Genomic DNA, 26,299 nt, shown 5'->3' on the forward strand with positions numbered 1-26,299 from the left:
GGGATTGCCGCCACGACAGGCACCGACCACCTTACGGCCACAGCTCCGGTCAGCTGCCTCAACAATAGAGGCACGGATCATGGCCCATTCGGACTCAATGTCCCCCACCTCCCTCGGGATGTGGTCGAAGTTCTGCCGGAGGCGGGAGTTGAAGCTACTTCTGACAGGGGGCTCTGCCAGACGTTCCCAGCAGACCCTCACAACACGTTTGGGCCTACCACGCCTGACCGGCATCCTCCCCCACCATCGAAGCCAACTCACCACCAGGTGGTGATCAGTTGACAGCTCCGCCCCTCTCTTCACCCGAGTGTCCAAGACATGTGGCCGCAAGTCCGACGACACGACCACAAAGTCGATCATCGAACTGAGGCCTAGGGTGTCCTGGTGCCAAGTGCACATATGAACACCCCTATGCTTGAACATGGTGTTCGTTATGGACAATCCGTGACGAGCACAGAAGTCCAATAACAAAACACCGCTCGGGTTCAGATCGGGGGGGCCATTCCTCCCAATCACGCCCTTCCAGGTCTCACTGTCATTGCCCACATGAGCATTGAAGTCTCCCAGCAGAACGAGGGAGTCCCCAGAAGGTATGCCCTCTAGCACCCCCTCCAGGGACTCCAAAAAGGGTGGGTACTCCGAACTGCTGTTCGGTGCATACGCACAAACAACAGTTAGGACCCGTCCCCCCACCCGAAGGCGATGGGAGGCTTCCCTCTCGTCTACTGGGGTAAACCCCAATGTACAGGCTCCAAGTTGGGGGGCAATAAGTATACCCACACCTGCTTGGTGCCTCTCACCGGGGGCAACTCCAGAGTGGTACAGAGTCCATCCCCTCTCAAGGAGATTGGTTCCAGAGTCCAAGCTGTGCGTCGAGGTGAGTCGGACTATATCTAGCCGGAACCTCTCAACTTCGCGCACTAGCTCAGGCTCCTTCCCCTTCAGAGAGGTGACATTCCACGTCCCAAGAGCCAGCTTCTGTAGCCGAGGATCGGACCGCCAAGGTCCCCGCCTTCGGCCACCACCCAACTCACACTGCACCCGACCTCCTTGGCCCCTCCCATAGGTGGTGAGCCCATGGGAAGGGGGACCCACGTTGCCTCTTCGGGCTGTGCCCGGCTGAGCCCCATGGGTGCAGGCCCGGCCACCAGGCGTTCGCCATCAAGCCCTACCTCCAGGCCTGGCTCCAGAGTGGGGCCCCGGTGACCCGCGTCCGGGCAAGGGAAAACGCCGTCCAAAATTGTTTTTCTTCATAGGAGGTTTGTTTAACCGCTCTTTGTCTCATCCCTCACCTAGGACCAGTTTGCCTTGGGTGGCCCTACCAGGGGCATAAAGCCCCGGACAACAGAGTTCCTAGGATCATTGGGACACGCAAACCCCTCCACCACGATAAGGTGGCGGTTAAAGGAGGGGAATAATGAAACAATATCCTTAAATTCAAAATTACTGAACATATCTAATATGTTACAAAAATTCAACAAACATTCAACAGTTAATTCTAAATGATAAGATACTGTTGTGTTACAAACACAGAGAGTATTCTGCCTTTACAACTGTGATGTAATTTTTAATATATCATTCTTTTTCAGTTGTGTCTGCACAGGGTCTTCAAGCCAAGGATAAAACTGGATCCAGTGACCCCTATGTTACCGTGCAAGTGGGCAAAACAAAGAGGAGGACAAAAACTATCTATGGGAATCTTAACCCTTTTTGGGATGAGAAGTATCATTTGTGAGTCCTACTTGTCTTTCCCTAGATTTCAAAACATTTTTAGTGGACTATTATGTCTTTAATGTAGCATAATTAGCCGTTGTGAAAGCTTGGGGGGGACCAGAGAGCCCCAAACCCCGATACAAACGCACTAAGACAGTTCTGTGTTCAAATAACTGGGTGTTTACTAAACAAATTCCACACAAAAAAGCACCAAAGATATCTCTCCTCCAAACACCTGCTCTATCTCCACCTCACTGCTCTACTCCAGTTTAGTGTTGCTTGTTCTCCTCCAAGTTCTGACTTGCCTGGACAAGGCAGTGTGGTCCCTTTTATTGAGGACCCAAGAATACTTCTGGTGCCAGGGCTGTTGCCCTTTGGAAACTCCTCCAGGTCACAGGGAAGTCCCATATAACAGGGAGTACATCTCCCAACAGCACCCTCTTGTGCCATCCATGGGCCCTAATAGGGTTTTGCTGCAAGACTACGAATCCCAGCATTCCCCGCTGGTTCTCGAATGGGTGCTGATATCGAGGGCTGCTGCCACCTAGCGACTCTGGGAAGTAGACACCCCCAGAGACTGTCCTTCCCTGTCCTCCTCTTCTATCAGGATGCTTCTCCATTCATCTGGGACTTCCAGGCCACGTAAGGAACCATCTTCTCTGTTGGCAGGGTTATCCATCCATCCATTTGGGGAGACTTGTCCATGTATGACATTCTTCCTTCTCTCTGCCAGAATGCCTTTCTGTTTACTCAGGGCCTCCCGTCCGAGTGAAGTATATTCCCATCTCCTTGTCTCAATACCAATCCATCCCGTGTGCCACCGACACAGTATATTAAAAAAAACTCTGATAAAATGTTACTCCCTAGCCTTACTTTAATCAAAATGATTGAACTTTTAGATGGTTTTCTTGATAGTGACAGGCATAAAGTTAAAACATTACTTTGTTTCTGTCCAAGTTGGTATCATCAGATCTAGATGAGTAAGTTAACATTTGATAAAGCATCAGAAGAAATTTTGCTGATTAGAATGAGAAACAAAAAAGGATGTTAGTACTTATGATGCTATGACTTAAAGAAGTAAAATAATAAATAATTTTGTATTGCGATAGTAAAGTGCCACTTACACTGTAAAGCTGCATTGTAATTATGCTGACAAGAATAAGTGTGAACCCCTAGCGCTGCCAGTCTGTTTACAGCTTAGATGAATAACACCTTTGTGGTCCAGTTCATGTGCCCTTCAGTCCACATTTCCCATGTGTGCTGTAATGCTATGTTTCCACATTTTCAGTCCTAGGGGGCTCATGTGGCATTCTTAATTTTGCTTGATCACATAATTTAGTTAACTGTCCTTTTTTACTGTCTAGCTCTAAACTTTTTTGAAATATTTTGTGTTTTGCCAAAACTTGAAATGCTTAAGATTCCTTTACCATTTTCTTTTTAATTTATCTTTTCTAAAGTTGGCTCTCTTAATTCTATCTACAGTACATGTTGACAATATTGAATGCTAAAGGGGAGCAATTACTTAAGTGTCACGTGTACTTTTCTGCTGTTCTGTAATAAAATGACAGTGAACTAATTGTTTTTAGCATCTGTGTCTGCACTGCTCATTACTAGTCATCAGCATTTGGATATACTTAAGAAAGAAAACATTACAGAAGAATAAATTAAAAAAGAAGACAGTAAAATAAAGATAAGCATTTAAATTCAAATACTTATCAATTTCTTAGAAAAATTTATACAGTAATCCCTCCTCCATCACGGGGGTTGCATTCCAGAGCCACCCGCGAAATAAGAAAATCTGCGAAGTAGAAACCATATGTTTATATGGTTATTTTTATATATTTTAAGCCCTTATAAACTCTCCCACACTATTACAAACATTTCACGCACAATTATACAGCATAAACCCTTTGTATTCTCTTAGATATTAGGTAAGATTCGTTGAAAGTATGTATGTAAACACAGTTTACATACAGTAAAACCTAAATATTATTTTAAAGATATCAAGCGTCTCCGATATCACATATGTTACAGCCATTACGACAGACAGGCCACCAGCAATAAATACGTACAACGCAAGAAAAATTGTATACAGTAAAATGTGTATACAGTAACACTAAACTATGTACATGTAATAAGTACTGTACGTAAATAATTAATTATGGTTACTCACCAACAATGACACGACGACTTGTCCAATAACGATGAGTTTAATTTTACTGCACAACAAAGGAGAGCGTTACAGCCCTTCTAACGGAGCCTCTTCAGGCGACTGTTTAGCACCGCCGTTGTTCTTCTTCCATCACTCTTCAATCCAAATCCCTAGAGCAGATTCCATCCAGAATACTGCCTTATCACGTCCACTTGCAACTCATTTTGCGCCCTGGTTAAAAGACACTGCGGCCGTAGATCTTATATGCTTTTCCTCCTTTTTAAATAAAAAGAATCGTTGACTCATCGTGTAGCTGTTTCCTTCCTTCAACATATCCAAAACTTTTACCTTTTCTGCAATCATTTGCATCTTCTGTTGGCGCTTGTGCACGTTAATGTTGAATGAGTGAGATTACACTTCCTGGTTAATGCAACACTCCGTTGCTGAGCCAATCAGCAGCACACAGGAACTTAACCGCGTGATCTGATTGGGTAGCTTCTCAGCCATCCGCCAATAGCGTCCCTTGTTTCAATTCAAATGCGTCCCTTGTTTCAATTCAAATGGGCAAATCAACTGAGGAAGCACACGTACTGTAGACCGCAGACATCCGCGAAGCAGTGAAAAATCCGCGATATATATTCACATATGCTTACATTTAAAATCCACGATGGAGTGAAGCCGCGAAAGACGAAGCGCGATATAGCGAGGGATCACTGTAGTCCAAATAACTAAGCAATAAGTTCAGTTAAAAGTAATAATGACATACTAATTGTGTAATCGATTGGAATAAAGGAAAGCCACTATTGCCGAGCATTTTGGTTGTTTGTCAATTGAATGTTCTTAAGCAAACCAGTGTAAGTCTGGGAGACTGTGTATGCTTGTGTCAGTTTGCATATACATTTTAAGAATGAGAGATACTAATCAGCTAATATGGTATATTGGTTATGGTCTCCAGATTTAAGCCAAATGGCAGTAGATTAGGTCAGGGCTCTGTCTTCTGAAGCAATAATTAAAAGTTGAATTTTACATATTAGAAATAGTTGTTCATTCAGATATAATAGGGATTCAATTCTAGTAGATGCGTGTATGTTTATGGTAAATTATCTACAGTGCATCTGGAAAGTATTCACAGCGCATCACTTTTTCCACATTTTGTTATGTTACAGCCTAATTCCAAAATGGATTAATTTTTTTCCTCAGAATTCTACACACAACACCCATAATGACAACGTGAAAAAAGTTTACTTGAGGTTTTTGCAAATTTATTAAAAATAAAAAAATTGAGAAAGCACATGTACATAAATATTCACAGCCTTTGCTCAATACTTTGTTGATTTGGCAGCAATTACAGCCTCAAGTTTTTTGAATATGATGCCACAAGCTTGGCACACCTATCCTTGGCCAATTTCGCCCATTCCTCTTTGCAGCACCTCTCAAGCTCCATCAGGTTGGATGGGAAGCGTCGGCGCACAGCCATTTTAAGATCTCTCCAGAGATGTTCAGTCAGATTCAAGTCTGGGCTCTGGCTGGGCCACTCAAGGACATTCATAAAGTTGTCCTGAAGCCACTCCTTTGATATCTTGGCTGTGTGCGTAGGGTCGTTGTCCTGCTGAAAGATGAACCATCGCACCAGTCTGAGGTCAAGAGCACTCTGGAGCAGGTTTTCATCCAGGATGTCTCTGTACATTGCTGCAGTTATCTTTCCCTTTATCCTGACTAGTCTCCAGTCCCTGCCACTGAAAAACATCCCCACAGCATGATGCTGCCACCACCATGCTTCACTTTAGGGATGGTATTGGCCTGGTGATGAGCGGTGCCTGGTTTCCTCCAAACGTGACTCCTGGCATTCACACCAAAGAGTTCAATATTTGTCTCATCAGACCAGAGAATTTTCTTTCTCATGGTCTGAGAGTCCTTCAGTTGCCTTTTGGCAAACTCCAGGTGGGCTGCCATGTGCCTTTTACTAAGGAGTGGCTTCCGTCTGGCCACTCTACCATACAGGCCTGATTGGTGGATTGCTGCAGAGATGGTTGTCCTTCTGGAAGATTCTCCTCCCTCCACAGAGGACCTCTGGAGCTCTGACAGAGTGACCATCAGGTTCTTGGTCACCTCCCCTGACTAAGGCCCTTCTCACCCGATCACTCAGTTTAGATGGTCGGCCAGCTCTAGGAAGAGTCCTGGTGGTTTCGAACTTCTTCCACTTACGGATGATGGAGGCCACTGTGCTCATTGGGACCTTCAAAGCAGCAGAAATTTTTCTGTAACCTTCCCCAGATTTGTGCCTCCAGACAATCCTGTCTCTGAGGTCTACAGACAATTCCTTTGACTTCATGCTTGGTTTGTGCTCTGACATGAACTGTCAACTGTGGGACCTTATATAGACAGGTGTGTGCCTTTCCAAATCATGTCCAATCAACTGAATTTACCACAGGTGGACTCCAATTAAGCTGCAGAAACATCTCAAGGATGATCAGGGGAAACAGGATGCACCTGAGCTCAATTTTGAGCTTCATGGCAAAGGCTGTGAATACTTATGTAGGTGGCGCAGTGGTAGTGCTGCTGCTTTGCAGTAAGGAGACTGTGGAAGATTGGGGGTTCGCTTCCCGGTTCCTCCCTGTGTGGATAGCGCTTTGAGTACTGAGAAAAGCGCTATATAAATGTAATGAATTATTATTATTTTTATGTACATGTGCTTTCTCAATTTTTTTATTTTTAATAAATTTGCAAAATCCTCAAGTAAACTTTTTTCACGTTGTCATTATGGGGTGTTGTGTGTAGAATTCTGAGGAAAAAAATGAATTTAATCCATTTTGGAATAAGGCTGTAACATAACAAAATGTGGAAAAAGTGATGCGCTGTGAATACTTTCTGGATGCACTGTAATTTAACGGCACTAGCAAAGTGACCATTAGAGTGTTATTATCACAATATAATGGAATAAACTTTCAAATATTTTTTCAGGTTGTGGCAAGTTTAAAAACCAAAGCATGTTAAACACAGATTGGTACACAATCTGTAATAAAAATACCATGGTAATTTAAAAATGCTATTCTTTGGGCAAAGTGTAAGAAAAGCTACAGTGGAGCCTCTCAAAGCAGTCAAGAAGTTAAATCACAGTCAGAATTAGTTCTGAGCAATACAAACTTTAGTAAATTATTTGAAATTAGGCACACTCCATGTTGAAGAAATGTAATAGATAGATAGATAGATAGATAGATAGATAGATAGATAGATAGATAGATAGATAGATAGATAGATAGATAGATAGATAGATAGATAGATAGATAGATAGATACTTTATTAATCCCAATGGGAAATTCACATTTTACCAGAGTGACACCACCGTGTGTTAACATAGAGAGCGAGTCCTCCTCCTTTGTGCTTACCACAGGTACTTTCATCTCTGTCCGCTCTAACTGTGCTAAACGTTGGCATCTGGGATGGTGTTATTTAGCCAGGTTTCGCAAAAACACAACAAACTGCATTCTCTGTAGGTCCTTACATTTTTCACCAGCGCAGCCAGTTCGTCGATCTTATTTGAGATTGAGTTTACATTCCCCAGAATCACAGAAGGCACCGAAGGCTTGAAACGCCACTTTCTCGCAAGCCGCTTCTTTTTTAGCTTAGTGCCGGCTCTGCTGCCACGATATCGCCTTCTTACCTCGTCGGGTAAATATGGAACCACACCGGCACTGGCATTTGTTCTCAGCGCCTGAAGTTGAGTACTTGAATAGGCAAGTCTCGGCGTGTTAAAATCCATGCCCACGTTGTAAAAGTAAGTGTGTCCAGGGAAGGAATCCACATAAAATAAAGTGGTAGGAGTGATCAATAAATAAAAATAGAAAAATAAAAGTAGAAAAGTACACATACATATACAGTCATACACGGAGCTGCTGAAAAGGCTGCCACTCACGGCGGCGCCGGATGCTATTAATGATAGAATACATTGTAAAAAATATTTAGTATCTTTTGCACTATGTGTACCTTCAGCTCCTTTCCTCAGATTGCTCGTGTGTCTGAATGTCTCTTGACCAGTGTTTCCTCTGTCAAGTGTATTCTTGTAAAGCCTGCTTCTCAAACTCTGCCATTTCGGGGTGCCTTGTTCACTTTCTGACCTCTTTTCTACTTCCCATCCTTGTGGTCGTTGAAAGTCAGGAACGACAGGAGACAGACACCTATGTAAAGTAAAAAGCAATTTCTTTATTTTTGGTGAGCAGGAGGCTGCAGCAGCTGTCAGCTCACTTAGTTACAGACAGCCTCCCATCAGCAGGGAGTTTCCCTCTTTTTATACCCAGCTTGTTTATTAAACAAAAAAGAGGAAATATGGCAGTTCAATTTGAGGTCATACATAGATCGTTATAGCTTGCGGTTACTCCCTGGATTCGAACGTTCAGGAGCGCACAGTGTTTCTTATAGATAAAAGAGTCATCAGCACACTCACAGTCTTAAGCAATACGCCCTTGTCAGCACCGCACACACACAAGGCCAGTTGCAGCAATTCCTTATTCTGTCACAGGGTGTGTACAACTTCAGCAGTTTAGACAATACTTATTTCCTCATTCTTATTACACACATAGCTTATACAATATCAAAGGTTACATAAAGTTAGTTCAATACATTACATTAATAGCACAAGAAATACATTCTTATAGCTTAATATCTACATTAGATTACATTTGTTCGGTTAGTTTTACACATCCTTATTTAATGCCTAAGTGACACATTCCTATAATTCTATTAGCACCACACTTCTTATTTATCAGAGCTAAGAAGCGAAATTACTAGAATAGATGAAGAACAAGCCAGGTGTCCAAGTGAAGCTCTCCACAGGAAAAGGCAGGCCCTGCATACAGAACATAACATCTTAACAACTAAAGAAACTGAACAACTTATTTATAAGTCTAGACATCATTACTATGAACACGGAGAAAAAGCTAATAAGCTTTTAGCTCAACAAATTCACAAACAAGAAGTTCGCAATGCAATACCAGTGATTACCAACACGAATGGAGAAGAAATTATAGACCATAAAAATATAATGCACGCATTTAGAGATTATTATAAATCCTTATATTCTACTGAGCTCAAAGAAGACAACACACAATCTAATGCATTTCTGGATACATTACAGACACCACAAATAGATGCTTTAAGTGCTGAGGAACTGGATAAACCTCTAACGCTAACAGAATTACTAGATGCTATAAAGTCACTACAAAGCGGGAAATCAGCAGGCCCTGATGATTACCCCGTAAAATTTTATAAGAAATTCTCCACTCAGCTAGTTCCCCTCTTAATGGCAACATTTACAGAAGCTAGAGACAACCAGATACTTTCGACAAGCATTAATCACCGTCTTTCCTAAACAAAATAAGGACTTGTTACAATGTGCATCATACAGACCAATTTCACTCCTGAATAATGATGTTAAGATACTCTCAAAAATTCTAGCTAGAAGGATGGAGAAAGTGCTGCCCTCGGTAATATCACAGGATCAAACTGGATTTATTAAAGGCCGACATCTATCTTCCAATCTCTGACGCTTGTTTAATGTTATATATTCACCAGCAAAATCAAACACCCCAGAGATATTACTATCATTAGACGCAGAAAAAGCATTTGATATGATTGAATGGAACTACCTTTTCACTGCATTGGAGAAATTTGGGTTTGGCCCGAATATTTGTGCATGGATCAAACTACTGTATACCAATCCAGAAGCTTCAGTTTGTATTAATAACATTTGCTCAGACTACTTTAAGCTAGAACGTGGCACCAGACAAGGATGTCCCTTGTCGCCACTGCTGTTTGCAATCGTTATTGAACCACTGGCGGTTTACTGCCGAAATTCTTATCAGATAAAGGGGATTGTCAGAGATGGACTGGAACAGAAAATTTCTCTATATGCAGATGATATGGTTTTATATATATCAGACCCAGAAAACACTGTCCCTGCAGTTCTAACAGCACTAACAGAATTTCAAAAGATAGCTTGTCTTAAAATTAATCTGAATAAAAGTATACTCTTTCCAGTGAATTCACAAGCATATAATATTAGATTAGACACCCTACCTTTTACCATAGCAGATCAGTTTAAATACCTAGGGGTAAATATCACAAGTAAACATAAAGCTGTTTATCAACAAAATTTTGCTGTCTGTATGGAAAAAATTAAGCAAGACGTGGATAGATAGTCAACCCTTCATCTCACTCTAGCCAGAAGAATTAACGTTGTTAAGATGAATATCCTTCCTAAACTTCTTTTTTTATATCAAAACATTCCAATATATATCAATAAATCGTTTTTTAAAAAGTTAGATTCAACAATAACCTCATTCATTTGGAACTCAAAACACCCACGTATCCGAAGAGCAACCCTACAAAGACCTCGGGCAGAAGGTGGAATGGCTTTACCTAATTTTCAGTTTTATTACTGGGCAGCAAACATACAAGCCATAAAAACCTGGACACAAATAAATGAACATACACAGGCTTGGTCCGCAATAGAAGTAAAATCCTGTAGTACTTCTTTATACTTCCTGCTCTGCACTCCAATAAATGCAAGTTATCGCAAATATACTAGTAACCCAATTGTGCTTTACTCACTTAGAATATGGAACCAAATTTGAAAGCATTTTAAGATGGAAAATCTTTTATCGGTGGCACCTCTGCAAGATTAAAATGGGATTAAAATGCTCAGAGATCTTTATATAGACAACATATTTACATCTTTTGAACAATTATGTTCAAAATTCAACCTCCCAGCTACACATTTCTTTCACTATCTTCAAATTAGAAATTTTGTTAAACAGAAATTGCCCGATTTCCCCCACCTCGCACCCTCCACAATGCTGGAAGAAATACTGCTCAATTTCGAGGAATTAAACACCATTTCCGCATTATATAAAATCCTATTAGAGTCCCTACCTTTCAAAGATCCAAGAGGGCATTGGGAAGAAGATCTCTTAATCAATATATCAGAAAAGGAGTGGAAGGTAGCAAAGCAGAGAATTCACTCGAGCTCCATATGCGCAAAGCATAGAATTATTCAACTAAAAATTATGTATCGAGCTCATCTGTCTCGCTTAACACTAGAATTACCAGAGCCTACGAAAAAACTCGTAAATCCGTCCCACCTTAAATCGCGTCTTAAATCCGTTTGCACCTCTCCGCCAGAGTCCTTTGTCATCTAAATGTGCTGATAAACCAAAGCTACTAGCAGCCAGCTATTCCATCCCCCCACCGACTTAGAATGAACTTCTCTCCTAGCTCAAGCCTTGCCTTGATTTGATTACCTGGGATTGAAGTGGAGTTTTACAGTGGAAATAATTCTAGCGTTATTTGGAATACACGCATTTCATGTGTGTTCCATTTCTATAGTAGGCTGTGCAAACACATTTTTAAAACAGAAACGTTTTTCATATTCTAATAGTAAATGACAAAATGTAGGCATAAACTATATAACGTGTGAAGCCTGAAGTCCATATATCAAAGAAACACTTTCACAAAAGGTACAAATAAGAGAACACGTGCGCTTTCATTCAAAAAATTAAAAAAAAAAAAGCCGCGTTAGAATGCCACATTGACACACTTACTACAACCGCCGCGGTGGTGTAATGGTATCAGCTCCTGACTGGGAATCAGAGGGTGGCGAGTTCGATCCCGCACGGCTCCACTTCGAGATATTAACTACATTTATTCTTACAATTTTAGAATAACAACATAAATTTGATTTCAGTCTGTAACAGCCGGTGTAACTTATGATACTGGTAAAGGTTAGCTTTTTTTTTTTTTTTTTTTTTTAATTCACTTTTCATTCTTGCAGTCGCATTCAGAATCAATCCATACAACCCCATCTGACACAGCTGGTTTCACATAAATAAAAGTGCACTTTTATTCAAGACTATAACCGAAGAATAAAGAAAGCAAGTTACAGTTGGTGGTTGATACGACAGCTTGCGTGGTGCAATGTTAAGAACTGCTGATTTCCGATCCGTGCTATATAAAATCATCACATTCAAATATTAACAGTTCCCACACACCCAAGGTCCGCCATTCCTACATTTACGACATGTGTACTTGTTGCAGTGTACACACCTCTCTGTGCTATGGTTCCTATTACAGTGAATGAGCACCTGACACTGTACTTTCTTCCCTGGGGGAAGCTGAGGTCTTAGAACGGAAGTTTGTTGACGCTGTATCATCTTTTCTTTTTCCATCGCCTTTTCCTGTAAGAAGCGACGACAAAGTTCCTCTGCAAGGTGAGCCATGAACACTCTTCTTTTCTCAGCGGACCCCGTGCATGCCTTATACAGTACGTGTGCGTTCATCGCTGCCAGGTCAAGGATGTTGTAGAACACAGCAACCGGCCACCTGCGTGTTCCTGTTCGCACTGAACAAGCACGCGCCTTCTGGTCCATGATGTCAACGCCACGCTGGGGAAAAAAGAAAGACAAATATATGTGACATTTTGAAGAAATCATTTTATCACCAGAATAGCACCAGAATACTTAGTCACACCAATATGTTTTTCATTAGCATACCTTCATGTGGTTGTAGTCTGTGACCGTGTTTGTTTGTTTTTTTTTTTATCTTGCCCAATCTCCACATCATGGTGCATTGTGCTGAGAATGCAGACAGACTTCATCTTTTTGGGCACATACACTGTCAGCATGGCACTGGGAGATCTAAACCCCAGCGTGGAGAATTGTTCGTGTACTGAACTGACTTTAGCTGCAGGTGGAAGTTCCCGTCGCACTTTATTCATGGTGCCAAGCAGAGCTGTATTGCGGTGCAGCAGTCTATTAGCCAGCGAAAGTGACGTGAAGAAGTTGTCTGTTGTTACGGTTCTGCCTTTTTGGATTGCGGCAAATTTGGAGACAAAGTACATGTGCAATGCCACTCCTTATTTAGGAAAAGATCCCAGTCGTCCCACGGGAGAAAGACTTTCCGAGTCTGTGGTCATAAAGCTTATGGAGCCATTTCTGGACAAAGGCAGAACCGTAACAACAGACAACTTCTTCACGTCACTTTCGCTGGCTAATAGACTGCTGCACCGCAATACAACTCTGCTTGGCACCATGAATAAAGTGCGACGGGAACTTCCACCTGCAGCTAAAGTCAGTTCAGTACACGAACAATTCTCCACACTGGGGTTTAGATCTCCCAGTGCCATGCTGACAGTGTATGTGCCCAAAAAGATGAAGTCTGTCTGCATTCTCAGCACAATGCACCATGATGTGGAGATTGGGCAAGATAAAAAAAAAAAAAAAACAAACACGGTCACAGACTACAACCACATGAAGGTATGCTAATGAAAAACATATTGGTGTGACGAAGTATTCTGGTGATAAAATGATTTCTTCAAAATGTCACATATATTTGTCTTTCTTTTTTCCCCAGCGTGGCGTTGACATCATGGACCAGAAGGCGCGTGCTTGTTTAGTGCGAACAGGAACACGCAGGTGGCCGGTTGCTGTGTTCTACAACATCCTTGACCTAGCAGCGATGAACGCACACGTACTGTATAAGGCATGCACGGGGTCCGCTGAGAAAAGAAGAGTGTTCATGGCTCACCTTGCAGAGGACCTTCGTCGTCGCTTCTTACAGGAAAAGGCGATGGAAAAAGAAAAGATGATACAGCGTCAACAAACTTCCGTTCTAAGACCTCAGCTTCCCCCAGGGAAGAAAGTACAGTGTCAGGTGCTCATTCACTGTAATAGGAACCATAGCACAGAGAGGTGTGTACACTGCAACAAGTACACATGTCGTAAATGTAGGAATGGCGGACCTTGGGTGTGTGGGAACTGTTAATATTTGAATGTAATGATTTTATATAGCACGGATCGGAAATCAGCAGTTCTTAACATTGCACCACGCAAGCTGTCGTATCAACCACCAACTGTAACTTGCTTTCTTTATTCTTCGGTTATAGTCTTGAATAAAAGTGCACTTTTATTTATGTGAAACCAGCTGTGTCAGATGGGGTTGTATGGATTGATTCTGAATGCGACTGCGAGAATGAAAAGTGAATTAAAAAAAAAAAAAAAAAAAGCTAACCTTTACCAGTATCATAAGTTACACCGGCTGTTACAGACTGAAATCAAATTTATGTTGTTATTCTAAAATTGTAAGAATAAATGCAGTTAATTTCTCGAAGTGGAGCCGTGCAGGATCGAACTCGCTACCCTCTGATTCCCAGTCAGGAGCTGATACCATTACGCCACCGCGGCGGTTGTAGTAAGCGTGTCAATGTGGCATGCTAACGCGGCTTTTTTTTTTTTAATTTTTTGAATGAAAGCGCACGTGTTCTCTTATTTGTACCTTTTGTGAAAGTGTTTCTTTGATATATGGACTTCAGGCTTCATACGTTATATAGTTTATGCCTACATTTTGTCATTTACTATTAGAATATGAAAAACGTTTCTGTTTTAAAAATATGTTTGCACAGCCTACTATAGAAATAGAACACACATGAAATGCGTGTATTCCAAATAACGCTAGAATTATTTCCACTGTAAAACTCCACTTCAATCCCAGGTAATCAAATCAAGGCAAGGCTTGAGCTAGGAGAGAAGTTCATTCTAAGTCGGTGGGGGAATGGAATAGCTGGCTGCTAGTAGCTTTGGTTTATCAGCACATTTAGATGACAAAGGACTCTGGTGCAGAGGTGCAAACGGATATAAGACGCGATTTAAGGTGGGACGGATTTACGAGTTTTTTCGTAGGCTCTGGTAATTCTAGTGTTAAAACTGTCCAAAATGTTTCCAGGGCAAGATCCAACCTGTGAACGCTGCAACTAAGCTCCTGCCTCACTGGGTCACATGTTCTGGGCCTGCACCAAATTAACATCATTTTGGACCAAAATGTTTAAGTGACTTTCAGATAGCCTTGGAGTCACAAACCCTCCTAACCCACTAACAGCTGTGTTCAGTGTTCTTCCAGACTGACTTGAAGTGGAAAAGGACAAGCAAACGGTGATTGCATTCACTACACTTTTGGCACGCAGACTTATTCTGTTAAATTGGAAGAATTCTAATTCTCCTCTGATAAGTCAGTGGGAAACCGATGTTTTATATTATTTGAAATTGGAAAAATCAAATTCTCAGTTAGAGGATCTGTACAAATTTTTTTCAAAACCTGGCAGGATCTGATCAATATTATTTTAGAATAAGAGAAATAACTATAACCGCATTTAATTCCCTTCTCCATCTCTTATTTACATATATATTTATTTCTCCCTTTCTTTTGCTTATTGTTGTCTTATTAAAAAGCCCTAAGCAATTCTCCTTTAGCTAAGCTCTCCTTCTCAGGGGTGGGGTTTGATTTGTCTTCAATTTGTTTGGTTATAAATTGATCTATTTGTATGGAATGATTACAATAAAAATTAATAATAAAAAAAAAAAAACACATCCTTATTTAATGCCTAAGTGACACATTCCTATAATTCTGTTAGCACCACACTTCTTATTATTCAGGAATACTGAAGCTTCTTAACTCTAAATATTCTTTCTCATCTTCAAAGTAACTCTTAGTGTGGTCCCTATGCTTTTATTGCCCCTCATGTGTCTACCACTTGCACTTCCTCTTTCAATCATGTCACCAATGCCAAACTGACCGACCACGCCAAAGCCAAAGTGATCAATCAGATTAAACTGAGGGACTGGATACTCACATACAGACGTTAATATGTTACTGTATAACAGATAGATATTAATTTCACTTTTAATTAAGCATACTGTAATATACTTAAATATTGTAAGCTGGAGGGCTGATCGCACCCTCAGAGGACACAGATGCCCCTGGGAAAACCCCTGAAAGAGCTGACAGTCTACCTTCACATTGCTCCTTACCCTTCTTACTTGTGCTATAACGCGCGATAAACCTCTCACGCGGTGCTCCGCTTACTTAAAAACCTTGTACAGCACCTGTCAGTTTTGGAATTGATTGTTTTGCTTCTCTCTTTCTCTCTCTCTCTCTGACATTCTCTGATCCTGGCGGAACTGTCATCTCTGCCTTGTCATGGAGCACATTTAAACTTTTGAAAAGAGACAAATGTTTGTTTGCAGTGCTTTGAATAAAGTTCCTGTTTTTTTCTACAACCTCCTGTGTCTCTGTGCAAATCTGTGACCCAAGTGTGACAATATATTTGACATTCTGAGGTAGATGTTACTGACATACTACTACTACTACTAATAATAATTCATTACATTTATATAGCACCTTTTCTCACTACTCCTTCTCACTACTATAGTGCTATCAAATAGAGAGGGTCTGGGGCGCAAACCCATGATCTCCTTACTGCGAGGCAGTGGCAATACCACTGCACCACTGTGACAATAACAATAAATTGATAATGTCCCATTTTGAATAAAAATATATTTAAGTTATAATGCTGGGTGCAGTCAGTCTCATACCCAGGGTCAGACATCATTGCCAACCCGTTTATGATATGTAAAGATGATTTAGTAAAAATAACAAAATAATATTTGCAAGAGAGGAAAGAAATGGAAATATTAACTTTAACAAAGTATAAATAACAAAGCTATACCCCTCGGGCCTTTGTACATATTTCTGTCAAATCTGTCTGAAATTCTTCATACAGTTCTTCTTACTACTTCTCTATGTACTATTTCCAAAATAAAACTGAGCCTGCACCTCCTTCTCACGCAGCAAGCACTTGCCAATACCAGACTTACCTTACTGAAGAGGGCCTTATAAAGTCAGTCTCAGGAATATACTGTTCTGGTAAGAAACTCATGTTTAAGAAGAAAACACTGACAGTTCATTCATGTTTCCACATAGACATTGGTAAAGGCTACATTTCTCAGAGATATCTTTGAGACTTTTATGTATGACAGCAGCCAATTACAGTCTGGGCGGAAATATTACCTTTAGTACTGGTTCCCAGCCAAACACCTGATGGTATACAGTATACTGGCCAGAAAAGAATATCTATATTAGGATGTATACTGATACTGCATATATAATAAAATGTAAACTACTGTAATTTATCCAAACCTTATAAATTACCTTGGGAAATGGCAGTTGCTAAATATAATTTTAAATAAAAGTAATAAATTCAGTATTTCATTGTTAAGTTGCTTGCATTTGAGTTAAAGTGAAAGAAACAATCAGTCACACAAGGCAACATGCATTTGTTCTTTCAATAAGAAGCAATTGCTCACAGTTTTTATAACACTTGTATAAGGGAGTATGTGGTCCTGCTACATACCATCAAAAAGGTAAACACAGCCTATCATTGTACACAAAATATACTTAAAAGAACATTACAGTGCTTGTGTCCGAAGGATTTTTATTCACAACTGCCCTTCGTAAGACAATCAATTTGTAATTCACAGCAAAAAAATAAATGACTCAGTGTAGTAATTAATATGTGTTATTCTGCAATTCCTGACTTCAGTTCTTGCTCCTTCCACTCTGTATTAACTTCTTTTACCTCCAAGTGGAAACCGGTACAAGTTGTACTGTAAACTAAATGCTCTAAGTGTTTAAAAAAACATTGAAATGTCATTTCTGGTTATGTACTTAGTGACATTCTATAACTACACCCTACTCCTGTGCCATGGACCGATTATAGGAATTTTTGCAGGGCCCCCTTGTATTTTGTATATATGACAATACATCCAAACTTAAGTACACTAAATTGCATTTTTATCAAATCCTTAGATTTTTGAAAGAGGCAAGGCCACCTGCATATTGGCACCAAATTCACAATACTAATCCGTATTCAGCCCTACACAATTTATGTTATGTGTTATGTGTATGCATTAAAAAAAATTCTGGTGAAATGAAACAGGCAGAAAACGTGATAGAGCTAAGCCACGATTAGACAAATTTAATTGATACCCTCCATTTTTTTTCTATAGCACAAGCTAAGTTGCTTCTGCTAGGAGTATGATATTAAAAGAAAACTTTAGGCAATTATTTTGAGTGAGTAAAAGTAATTACTAACTTTCACCGTTTCTTCTCAGTAGATGTTTGCTAAAGCCCAAATTGCTTATTATTGAAATAACTGGGGGCGGCACAGTGGTAGCACTGCTGCCTCGCAGTAAGGAGACCCGGGTTTGCTTCCCGGGCCCTCCCTGCATGGAGTTTGCATGTTCTCCCCGTGTCTGCGTGGGTTTCCTCTGGGTGCTCCGGTTTCCTCCCACAGTCCAAAGACATGCAGGTTAGGTGGCTTGGCGATTCTAAATTGGCCCTAGTGTATGTGCTTGGTGTGTGTTTGTGTGTGTCCTGCAGTAGGTTGGCGCCCTTCCCAGGATTGGTTCCTGCCTTGCGCCCTGTGTTGGCTGGGATTGGCTCCAGCAGACCCCCATGACCCTGTGTTCGGATTCAGCGAGTTGGAAAATGGATGGATGGATGAAATAACTGGAATGGCAAAGTTTTCTTAGATTTGTCTTTGATCTTTTCCAACCTGGGCAGCAACACTCATTAATATCTATTGTAACAGTTGCAGAAAAGATTTTTTCAAGGTAAAAAGTAAATACTAAAGAAAACCATGCCCTGGGGCTGACACGTTTCCGCAAAGGCAAACACACATCTGGTCTTCCTTGAAAATTGCTGAATTTCACAGGAATGTTTTGCTTTTTTTTCATCCTAAAACAACACGGCTAAACTGGTTTACATTAGTACAATATGTGTGTCTCAAGAGACAGATCAATACTCAGTAATACTCTTTGTGTTAAAAAAGAGTATTCAATGAGTTTTAAGGGTTTTGTTTTCACCAAGGTTATTATAGTTTTGCCTTTTTATGTTAGTTTTTTTTTCTATATTTTTTCTGACCTTACTTGGAAATTTATCGTGTTTTCCTTCATCGTGTATTTTTGTTTTATTTTACAAAAACAACAACAATATTTATTTATGTAGCACATTTTCATACAAATGATGTAGCTCAAAGTACTTCATATGATGAAGAAAGAGAAAAAAGACAAAATATAAAAATAAAATTAGGCAAAACTAATTAACAGAATAAAAGTAAGTCTGATGGCCAGGGAGAACAGAAAAAACAAAAACAAAAAAAACTAAATCTGCAGGCATTCCAAGCCACGAGACCACCCAGCCCCGACTAGGCATTCTACCTAACATAAGTAATCTCAATCAGTCGTCATGGTTTTCAGGCTCCATGTTGAAGAATTAGACGATGATGGTAATGTACTATATCAAGAACACTACAAATTAGTACGCCGGATACTTCTTTGAAAAAACTTGTTGGTGTTGGGTCAAGGATGCAGGTGGAGGGTCTCAGTTGAGAAATTGTTTTATATAAATTAGGTAAATCTATCATGGTGAAAGAATTTAATTTGTTTAAAATGGAGTACCGTGGTTTAAGAGGATCAGTATTGGGGAGATGTACTATATTATTTCTAATATCATTAATTTTGTGATTAAAAAATATAGTAAAAGCCTCACAAGTTTCACTGGAAGTTTTTTGGAGGGATTTCATTGAGTGACCTGGGTTTAGATGATGATCAATTGTAGAGAATAAAACTCTCGGATTACTAGCATTGTTATTTATAATTTTAGAGAAATAGCACCACCTCTTAAGATGAACTATGTTGTTGTATTCTGTTATTTTAGCCTTCAATATCTCATAGTGGATAATCAGTTTAGTTTTTCTCCATTTACGTTCAGCTCTCCGGCATGTTTTCTTTAGATCAGACACTCTTTGGGTCTTTCATGGTGTAATAGTGCTGGAAGATTTTTTAACTGTTTTTTTCAGGAGCGACTATGTCAGCAGCAGCTCTCACTTTAGTATTAAAATTTTCTACCTTACTATTTACATTATCCCCACTATTGTAGTAAGCACTAAAAATTTACTTTTTTTGTTTTATTTCACAAAAACAAAAACATTTCTATTTTATTTTTATATCTGTTTGTTTCAGTTTGACTTTTAGTAATTACTAGCTGTTCCCGCAGCTCCACCCACGTAATAATGGAACAGAACAAACTTTAAAAATCAGTACAAAAAATTTAAAATAATGTAATTTGTATTAAGAAGAATTTATATTGATAGCTTTCGTCTCCTAGAGGCTCTTCATTTACAATATGGTTTTGCTATCAGGAGCAAGAATGTAGCTGTGATCTCTTTGCCAAAAATGTAAAACGTCAGCAAGATATCTTTGGCCAAGTAGAAGGTAGGTACACTCCATCGTCAAACGTTGCCACTGCATCTATCTGATCATGTTCAGCTCTGATGGGAGAGTGTCCCCTGCGTGGGTAGAAGAGCACGTGGCTGTAATATTTCTTGCAATTAGCAGATACCCTCTAAAACACACATAGCTGTGATCTCCCTCTCAAAAACGTCAAACGTTAATCCTTAACAATCTCTAGATGATAATGCCTCCAGAACAAACAGGTATTGTTAGCTAAGCGGAGGCAAACTATGCGCCAACACATGGCGAGAGGTAGACTAATTCGAATGGAGGCTGGCGCGTGAGTGAGGATGGCCCCGCCCGGCTCCCCACTTCTGAAGTCCCACCTCCATCTCTCCTCAGCCCGCAGCCTCTATCTCGGATTCACGCAAATAAATCGGTACCGCAAATGAACTATACTTAGTGCAATGAGAGAAGTCGCATAATCAACCAGAATGTTCAAGCAAATTATAGAAAAAAATCCAATCTAAATCCGTTAAGTAGTTCTCTTGTGAAAGGCGGACAGACATACATACAAACAGACAGACGTCTAAATTTATATATATAGAGATGCTATGATTAAGGAGCTACTATGGAGTTTAGTTTTGTGTCACAATCAAACAGAACTGTAGATTTAATGGATTTGGTTATGTTAGTGGAAGCTTACTATAGTACATGGTTTACTATCTGCTTTTGTTTTTGTCTGATAAAAACAAGCATAATCAAAACCAGATACTGAATATGAACAATTTTATACATTTTTATTATATTTTAAAATATAATTTTATGCCATTTGTGCTGAGCAAATGTGTGCTGATTGTTGTTACTTTTTACCTTTTCCTTTTATTGCCTAGGATGGGCCAATTTGTAATGAAATTTAGGTGAATTGTACTTTCATACATCGCATATCTCGCTCCAAGACAATCTGCTTATAATGAATGCCTTCAATATTCCATTTAAAAATCTCCCATACTGGGCTTTTTATTTTCTACCAGCCACATTGATTCCATCTCAGGCACATACAATTTATAGGTAGAATTTTGCCACCTGCAGGCTTGAAAAGATATCAAAAATCAGAAAGTAGATTTTACTGTGTTCTGACAGGTGTGATCATGAAAATCACGGGGACTTAGGAAGAATAGGGCTCTTTGGCTTGAATAAGTGTGTAGACCCCACCTAGCTGTATTGAGGGAAACAATGAAAAACAAGTGTTTAGTGTCAAGGTTAGGGGCAGTGAGACTTGAATAGCCCATACATAAGAACAGTAAACCCTTAATAAGCAGAGCAAGAGTAGGTAAAAGGTGTAAGGTCAGGCAAAAAACAACAAGAGACAGCATCTGAGATTAGGAACAATATATATATTATCTATACCTGTTTATCCAGAGCTCGATGGCAGGAAACCTGGAGCCTACCCCAGCAGGTTTGGATGCAAGGCAGGAAAAATCCCTGGTATGAAATATGTATGATATTGCCAATGTTAAGAACAAAAAGAATATGATGTTTCAACTATCTTTTTCGAGAGAGAGAGAAAAATTGAAAAAGGGGGACAAATATTTTAAAACATAATTCTGCTACTGGATTGTTTTCACAATATCAGGTATTTTGAGCTGTGCATATAAACTAAATACAAAAACACATTAGTATGTTTAGTTTTTCACCAGTTGACAGGCTCTCTTCAATTCAGTAGAGACATTGCCAATTTTACAAGGTTTATATTTTTTTTTTTTTTTGTTCTTTATTTCGTCTTATACGATTTCTCGTATTAGAAATTTGTTAGTTTTCGCATACCCCTTGGGGTCAGAGCGCAGGGTCAGCCATTGTACAGCACCCCTGGAGCAATTACAGGTTAAGTGTCTTGCTCAAGGGCCCAGCAGAGTAGGATCTCTTTTGGCAGTGACGGGGATTCGAACCGGCAACTTTCTGGATACCAGCGCAGATCCTTAGCCTCAGAGCCACCACTCCGCCCTTATTGCTTCTTTGGTAAACGACTTTTTTAAAGCAAACGTGATTGGTCAGTAACAATATACTGATCTTGTTTGATGACCTAGTCAGAAAGGATTTCTCCTGTGCGAAGTGGCATGTGAATTATTATCAACAAATTGCATGCACCTGAGAAATAAACTGAAATGTTACTCAGTCATGATTTTTCTGTCCATATGGTAAAGGTTTTGTTGACCAGCACATTATGATTTCAGGCGTTTGAATTAAATCTTGATATACAACAAATACAAAGAAAGGTGGCACAGTAAATCGCTTTCTATTTCACACACTTTATGTGCCAGTATTAAGCTTGCTCTGTCACTGCAAATGCTGTGTATACACCCACCCTCTGTCACCAGTTGCCGTTCACTGGATGAATAGACAGTATGCTGATGGCTGGTGGTGGATTACTTTCTGTTTTAGAGTTTAAAGGTACTAGGGTTAAAGGCTAATGGCAAGAATATTAATTCAAAAAACAAAAATGAAATATATTTTACTATATTATTTTTTTATTTCAGTTAGTCTTTCCAGCTCCTTTAATAGTTTCATTTGGCATTAGTTTTTCATTTCGACTTTGTTAATAATTTTCTTTCAGTTTACGAAAATGTTTTTTTAATAGTAGTTTCAGTTTTGATTTTAGTTTTTGTTAACTGTAATAACTTTGGTTTTCATGCTTGGATTTGTACTCTTAAAAAGCCTATTTAAATCACAATCATGGGCATGATACTTATTAAAATTTATTTAAAAAAAAGGTACACTTTACAGCACAACTTTATGTGACAAATTAATAATATATATCATGATTGTGAACAAATAACTTTCGCTTGAAGAATATCAAAGTTACTCTTTACTGTAATAGTTGTATCTGTATTGATTTACTGTAAATGTCCTAATTTTAAATTGCTTCTTAAAAATCAGCTCACTAAACAAGATTGTGTTATTTTTTAGATCTTAATTCAACATCAAAATCAGAATCTGATACCATTTAATAAAGTTCTGCTACTAAAATGGCTACTAAGTAATCATCGAGGGCAATACTTCTTCAATAATGACTTATTCATTTTATTCAGTGATGGTTATGCAACTACTTCAAGTGAGTTTTTCAACAAAGTGGTTGAATCTGGGAATAAGGGACAGATGATTCCATTTTTTTAACTTCCTGTTCTTTAATTTACTTTAATTTACTTATTTAGTTAACATGTTTTGGTCCAGTAATACTAAGTCCGGAATGAGCTCTCCATCATAATATTATGACAGCTAGTCTGTCATTAAATGAATTAACTCATTGCTTCAGTTGAATGAGTTCAGTTCTCACTTGTATGTTTTTTTTTCAACAAAGTGCTTTTTTATGATTAGCCTAATTTACATATGGACAAATGTCTATGAAACCAACATTACTTGTAGCTGATGCACATTTGTTTTCCTTTTCCATTCTTTGCCTTTCACTCTAATGTTATTTTCAGAAAAGGTCATTTGGCCTTCTCTTTACAATTTAGCTTTTTCTAAAGTCTCAGAGATCAGAAAAATAACATATAACTAATCTTGTTATCCTTCTGACATGTGTACCCTTGGCAGTGAATGCCACAATTCTTCAGATCGGATCAAAGTTCGTGTGTGGGATGAGGATGATGACATCAAATCTCGAGTAAAGCAGAGGCTGAAGCGCGAGTCTGATGACTTCCTGGGTCAAACAATCATTGAAGTGCGAACATTAAGCGGAGAAATGGATGTTTGGTACAATCTTGGTAAGAATTTTTTTGTTAAATTCTAAACTACATGATTCATCATGTTGTAATTGAAATGTACAAAACATTTATAAAATATAATAATGAATAGTGTTTATCTGCTTCAAATTAAAACCAAGTTTTGATTTCTGGTGCACATACACATTCGTAGTTTGCCTTCAGTAAATTAGATTTTTGCTGAAAGATATCTGCATCTTTGGTTTAAAGCCATTTTTTAGTTTTAAACAGGTTTTTTTGTTGCCCTCTCAGTTTTTTTTTTTGCCACTGTACACTTTGGTCCAGGGCATCCACTATTTTCATATCACCCAACACTACCTCTGACCACATCTTTTTCAGCCATACCCTCAACCTCTATGTCCCGCTATATTTTGCTCCACTTTCCCAAACCACCTTTGTTTGTATCTCCTCAGCACAACACCAATTACCTCCACACCAAGTCTTTCTCTTAACTTAGCATTTATCTTCCTGTCATTCCATGACACTCTACACATCCATCTGTTCATTCTTATCTCTCTTCATTCCAGCTTTCCTTCATCTTAAACATTAATCAACTACATCTACTGTATGTCCCATAGAGCATCCTCCTCACACAACTTTCATTAACATTTCTTTTCAATGCCATTGAGACTCCTTTAGAAGTCAGAATGGGAAACAGATTCTAGAATTGTTTTCTGTGCACCTGTTACCCGCTCTGTCAGTGCTGTGCCCACACCTCAATCTGCACTCACTTTGGCACCTATGTATTGGAACGTGCCTACTTTCTTAAAATCCTCTCCATTGCTGATATGTAAATTTATACTTACTACATTCTTCAACCATTTTACACACTTTTTTCAAACAAAGATCACATTTTGTACATACAGATTATCTTTCACAACACTACATCTTTTATGCACCCTTATGTACACTGTAACATGAATAGACGTTTGGGGCAGCCACCCGTATACTTGAATAAGGTTGCAATAATGGAGCTTTGGCAACACAGAAGTGTACAGGTCGAGTTCAAAACAGAAAATGAGTAAAAATGAAAGATGACTGGCTTTTAAAACAGTTTGGTGGAAGTGACATCATATGGAGCCAGAACCAGGAGTGACTTTCTTGGGACTGGAACCAGAAGTGACACTCTTGGAGCCAGAACCTGGAAGTGGCGTTCTTGTGCCCAGAACCAGAAGTGACATCATCGGGCCAGAGCTGAAAGTGACATCATTGGAATCAGGAAGAATTTCCCGTGTCTGGTCGGCAGAGATGGAATTGAAAGTTTTATTGCATCTCGTCACCCCCTGCCCTGAAGTGGAATTACCTTCTTGTGGACCTTCTACTTGCCTCCCATGCGCACGTGTGTGACACGGCCCCCCCTTCAGCCCAGACCCATCTGGCAGAATGTATCTGGCCGAGAGGTTGTAACACAGAGACAGGTCATGGGCTTTGGCTTCCATGACACCCCAGCAGTAAATGACAGAAAACTTGTCAAGCTGTAGGTCCAACAACCACCTTGTGACTCGCAGGTTCAAATCTGTAAAGGTGCATGGTGCGTTACCAGAGTGAACTTGCTGCCTAAGAGGCAGAAGAGGTAGTACCTCAGCTGAGTGATCACCCATTTAATCACTAGGGCCTGCAGCTCCATGGCCATATACCTGGTTTCCTAGTCCAATAGTTTCCGACTTAGAAACATGATGGGGTGTTCAACTCCATCAACACTTTGGCTCGTCTGAAGGATGAAAGGTAAGGAAAAGTTAGGAGCTTTCAATACCGGAGCTGACGTTTAAGGCCTGCTTTAAGTCACTAAATGCAGCCTCAGATTTATCATCCCATATCACATGATTCAGACTCCTCTTCCTTATGAGATTGGCACAAACCGGGGAGAGTAGCCCTCTAATCCGAAAAAGGCTTGGATCTGCCACTGCGTTTTTGGACGGGGCCATTGTAGAATGGCATCAACTGTATAACACTGTTGTCTCATGGTACCCCGGCCCACCAGGTACCCTAAATATTTGGCCTCAATTAATCCAAAAAAACATTTCTTTGGGGTAATTCGCAGACAAGCTTCTCTTAATGCCCACAGTACCACTCATACCTGCTGGAGGTGTTCCTTCCATGTGCTGGAATAGATAATGACCTCATCCAGGTCACCAGCACAATATGAGTTATGGGGGCGGAGCACTTTATCCACAAGACGCTGGAAAGTCACCTGTGCCACATGTAAACCAAATGGAAGGACAAGATACTGCCAGTGTTCGTTAGGGGTGCTAAACACAGTCTTCTCCTTTGCAGAGTCCGTTAAGGAAACCTTTCAGTACCCCTTTTTCATGTAAAGGGTGGTCAGGACTTTGGCATATCGTAGCCGCTCGAGGAGGTTGTCCACTCACAGCATCAGATATGCATCGAATTGGAGACCTGGTTAAGCCAACAGAAGTCATTGCAAAACCAACTCCCATCAGGCTTTGCGACCAATACGATAGGAATGGACCAGGGACTATGACTCTATCACAGCTACTTCCAGCATTCGTTTGATCTCCAGCTCCACTTCTGCTCTTTTTGCCTCGGGAAGCCGAAAT

General features: G+C 39.9%; 1 protein-coding gene across 1 annotated transcript in view; it reads left to right on the forward strand.

Moving 5' to 3' along the window:
- LOC114654212 (protein unc-13 homolog B-like) overlaps positions 1 to 26,299 on the forward strand; it is an 837,814-nt gene that overhangs the window by 482,899 nt on the left and 328,616 nt on the right. Inside the window, 2 exon segments of the mRNA XM_051929449.1 lie at positions 1,590 to 1,731; positions 23,575 to 23,744. Of these exon segments, the coding sequence (XP_051785409.1) occupies positions 1,590 to 1,731; positions 23,575 to 23,744 (312 nt within the window).

The sequence above is a fragment of the Erpetoichthys calabaricus genome, chromosome 7 (genome assembly GCF_900747795.2).
Source record: "Erpetoichthys calabaricus chromosome 7, fErpCal1.3, whole genome shotgun sequence".
Lineage (NCBI taxonomy): Eukaryota > Metazoa > Chordata > Cladistia > Polypteriformes > Polypteridae > Erpetoichthys > Erpetoichthys calabaricus.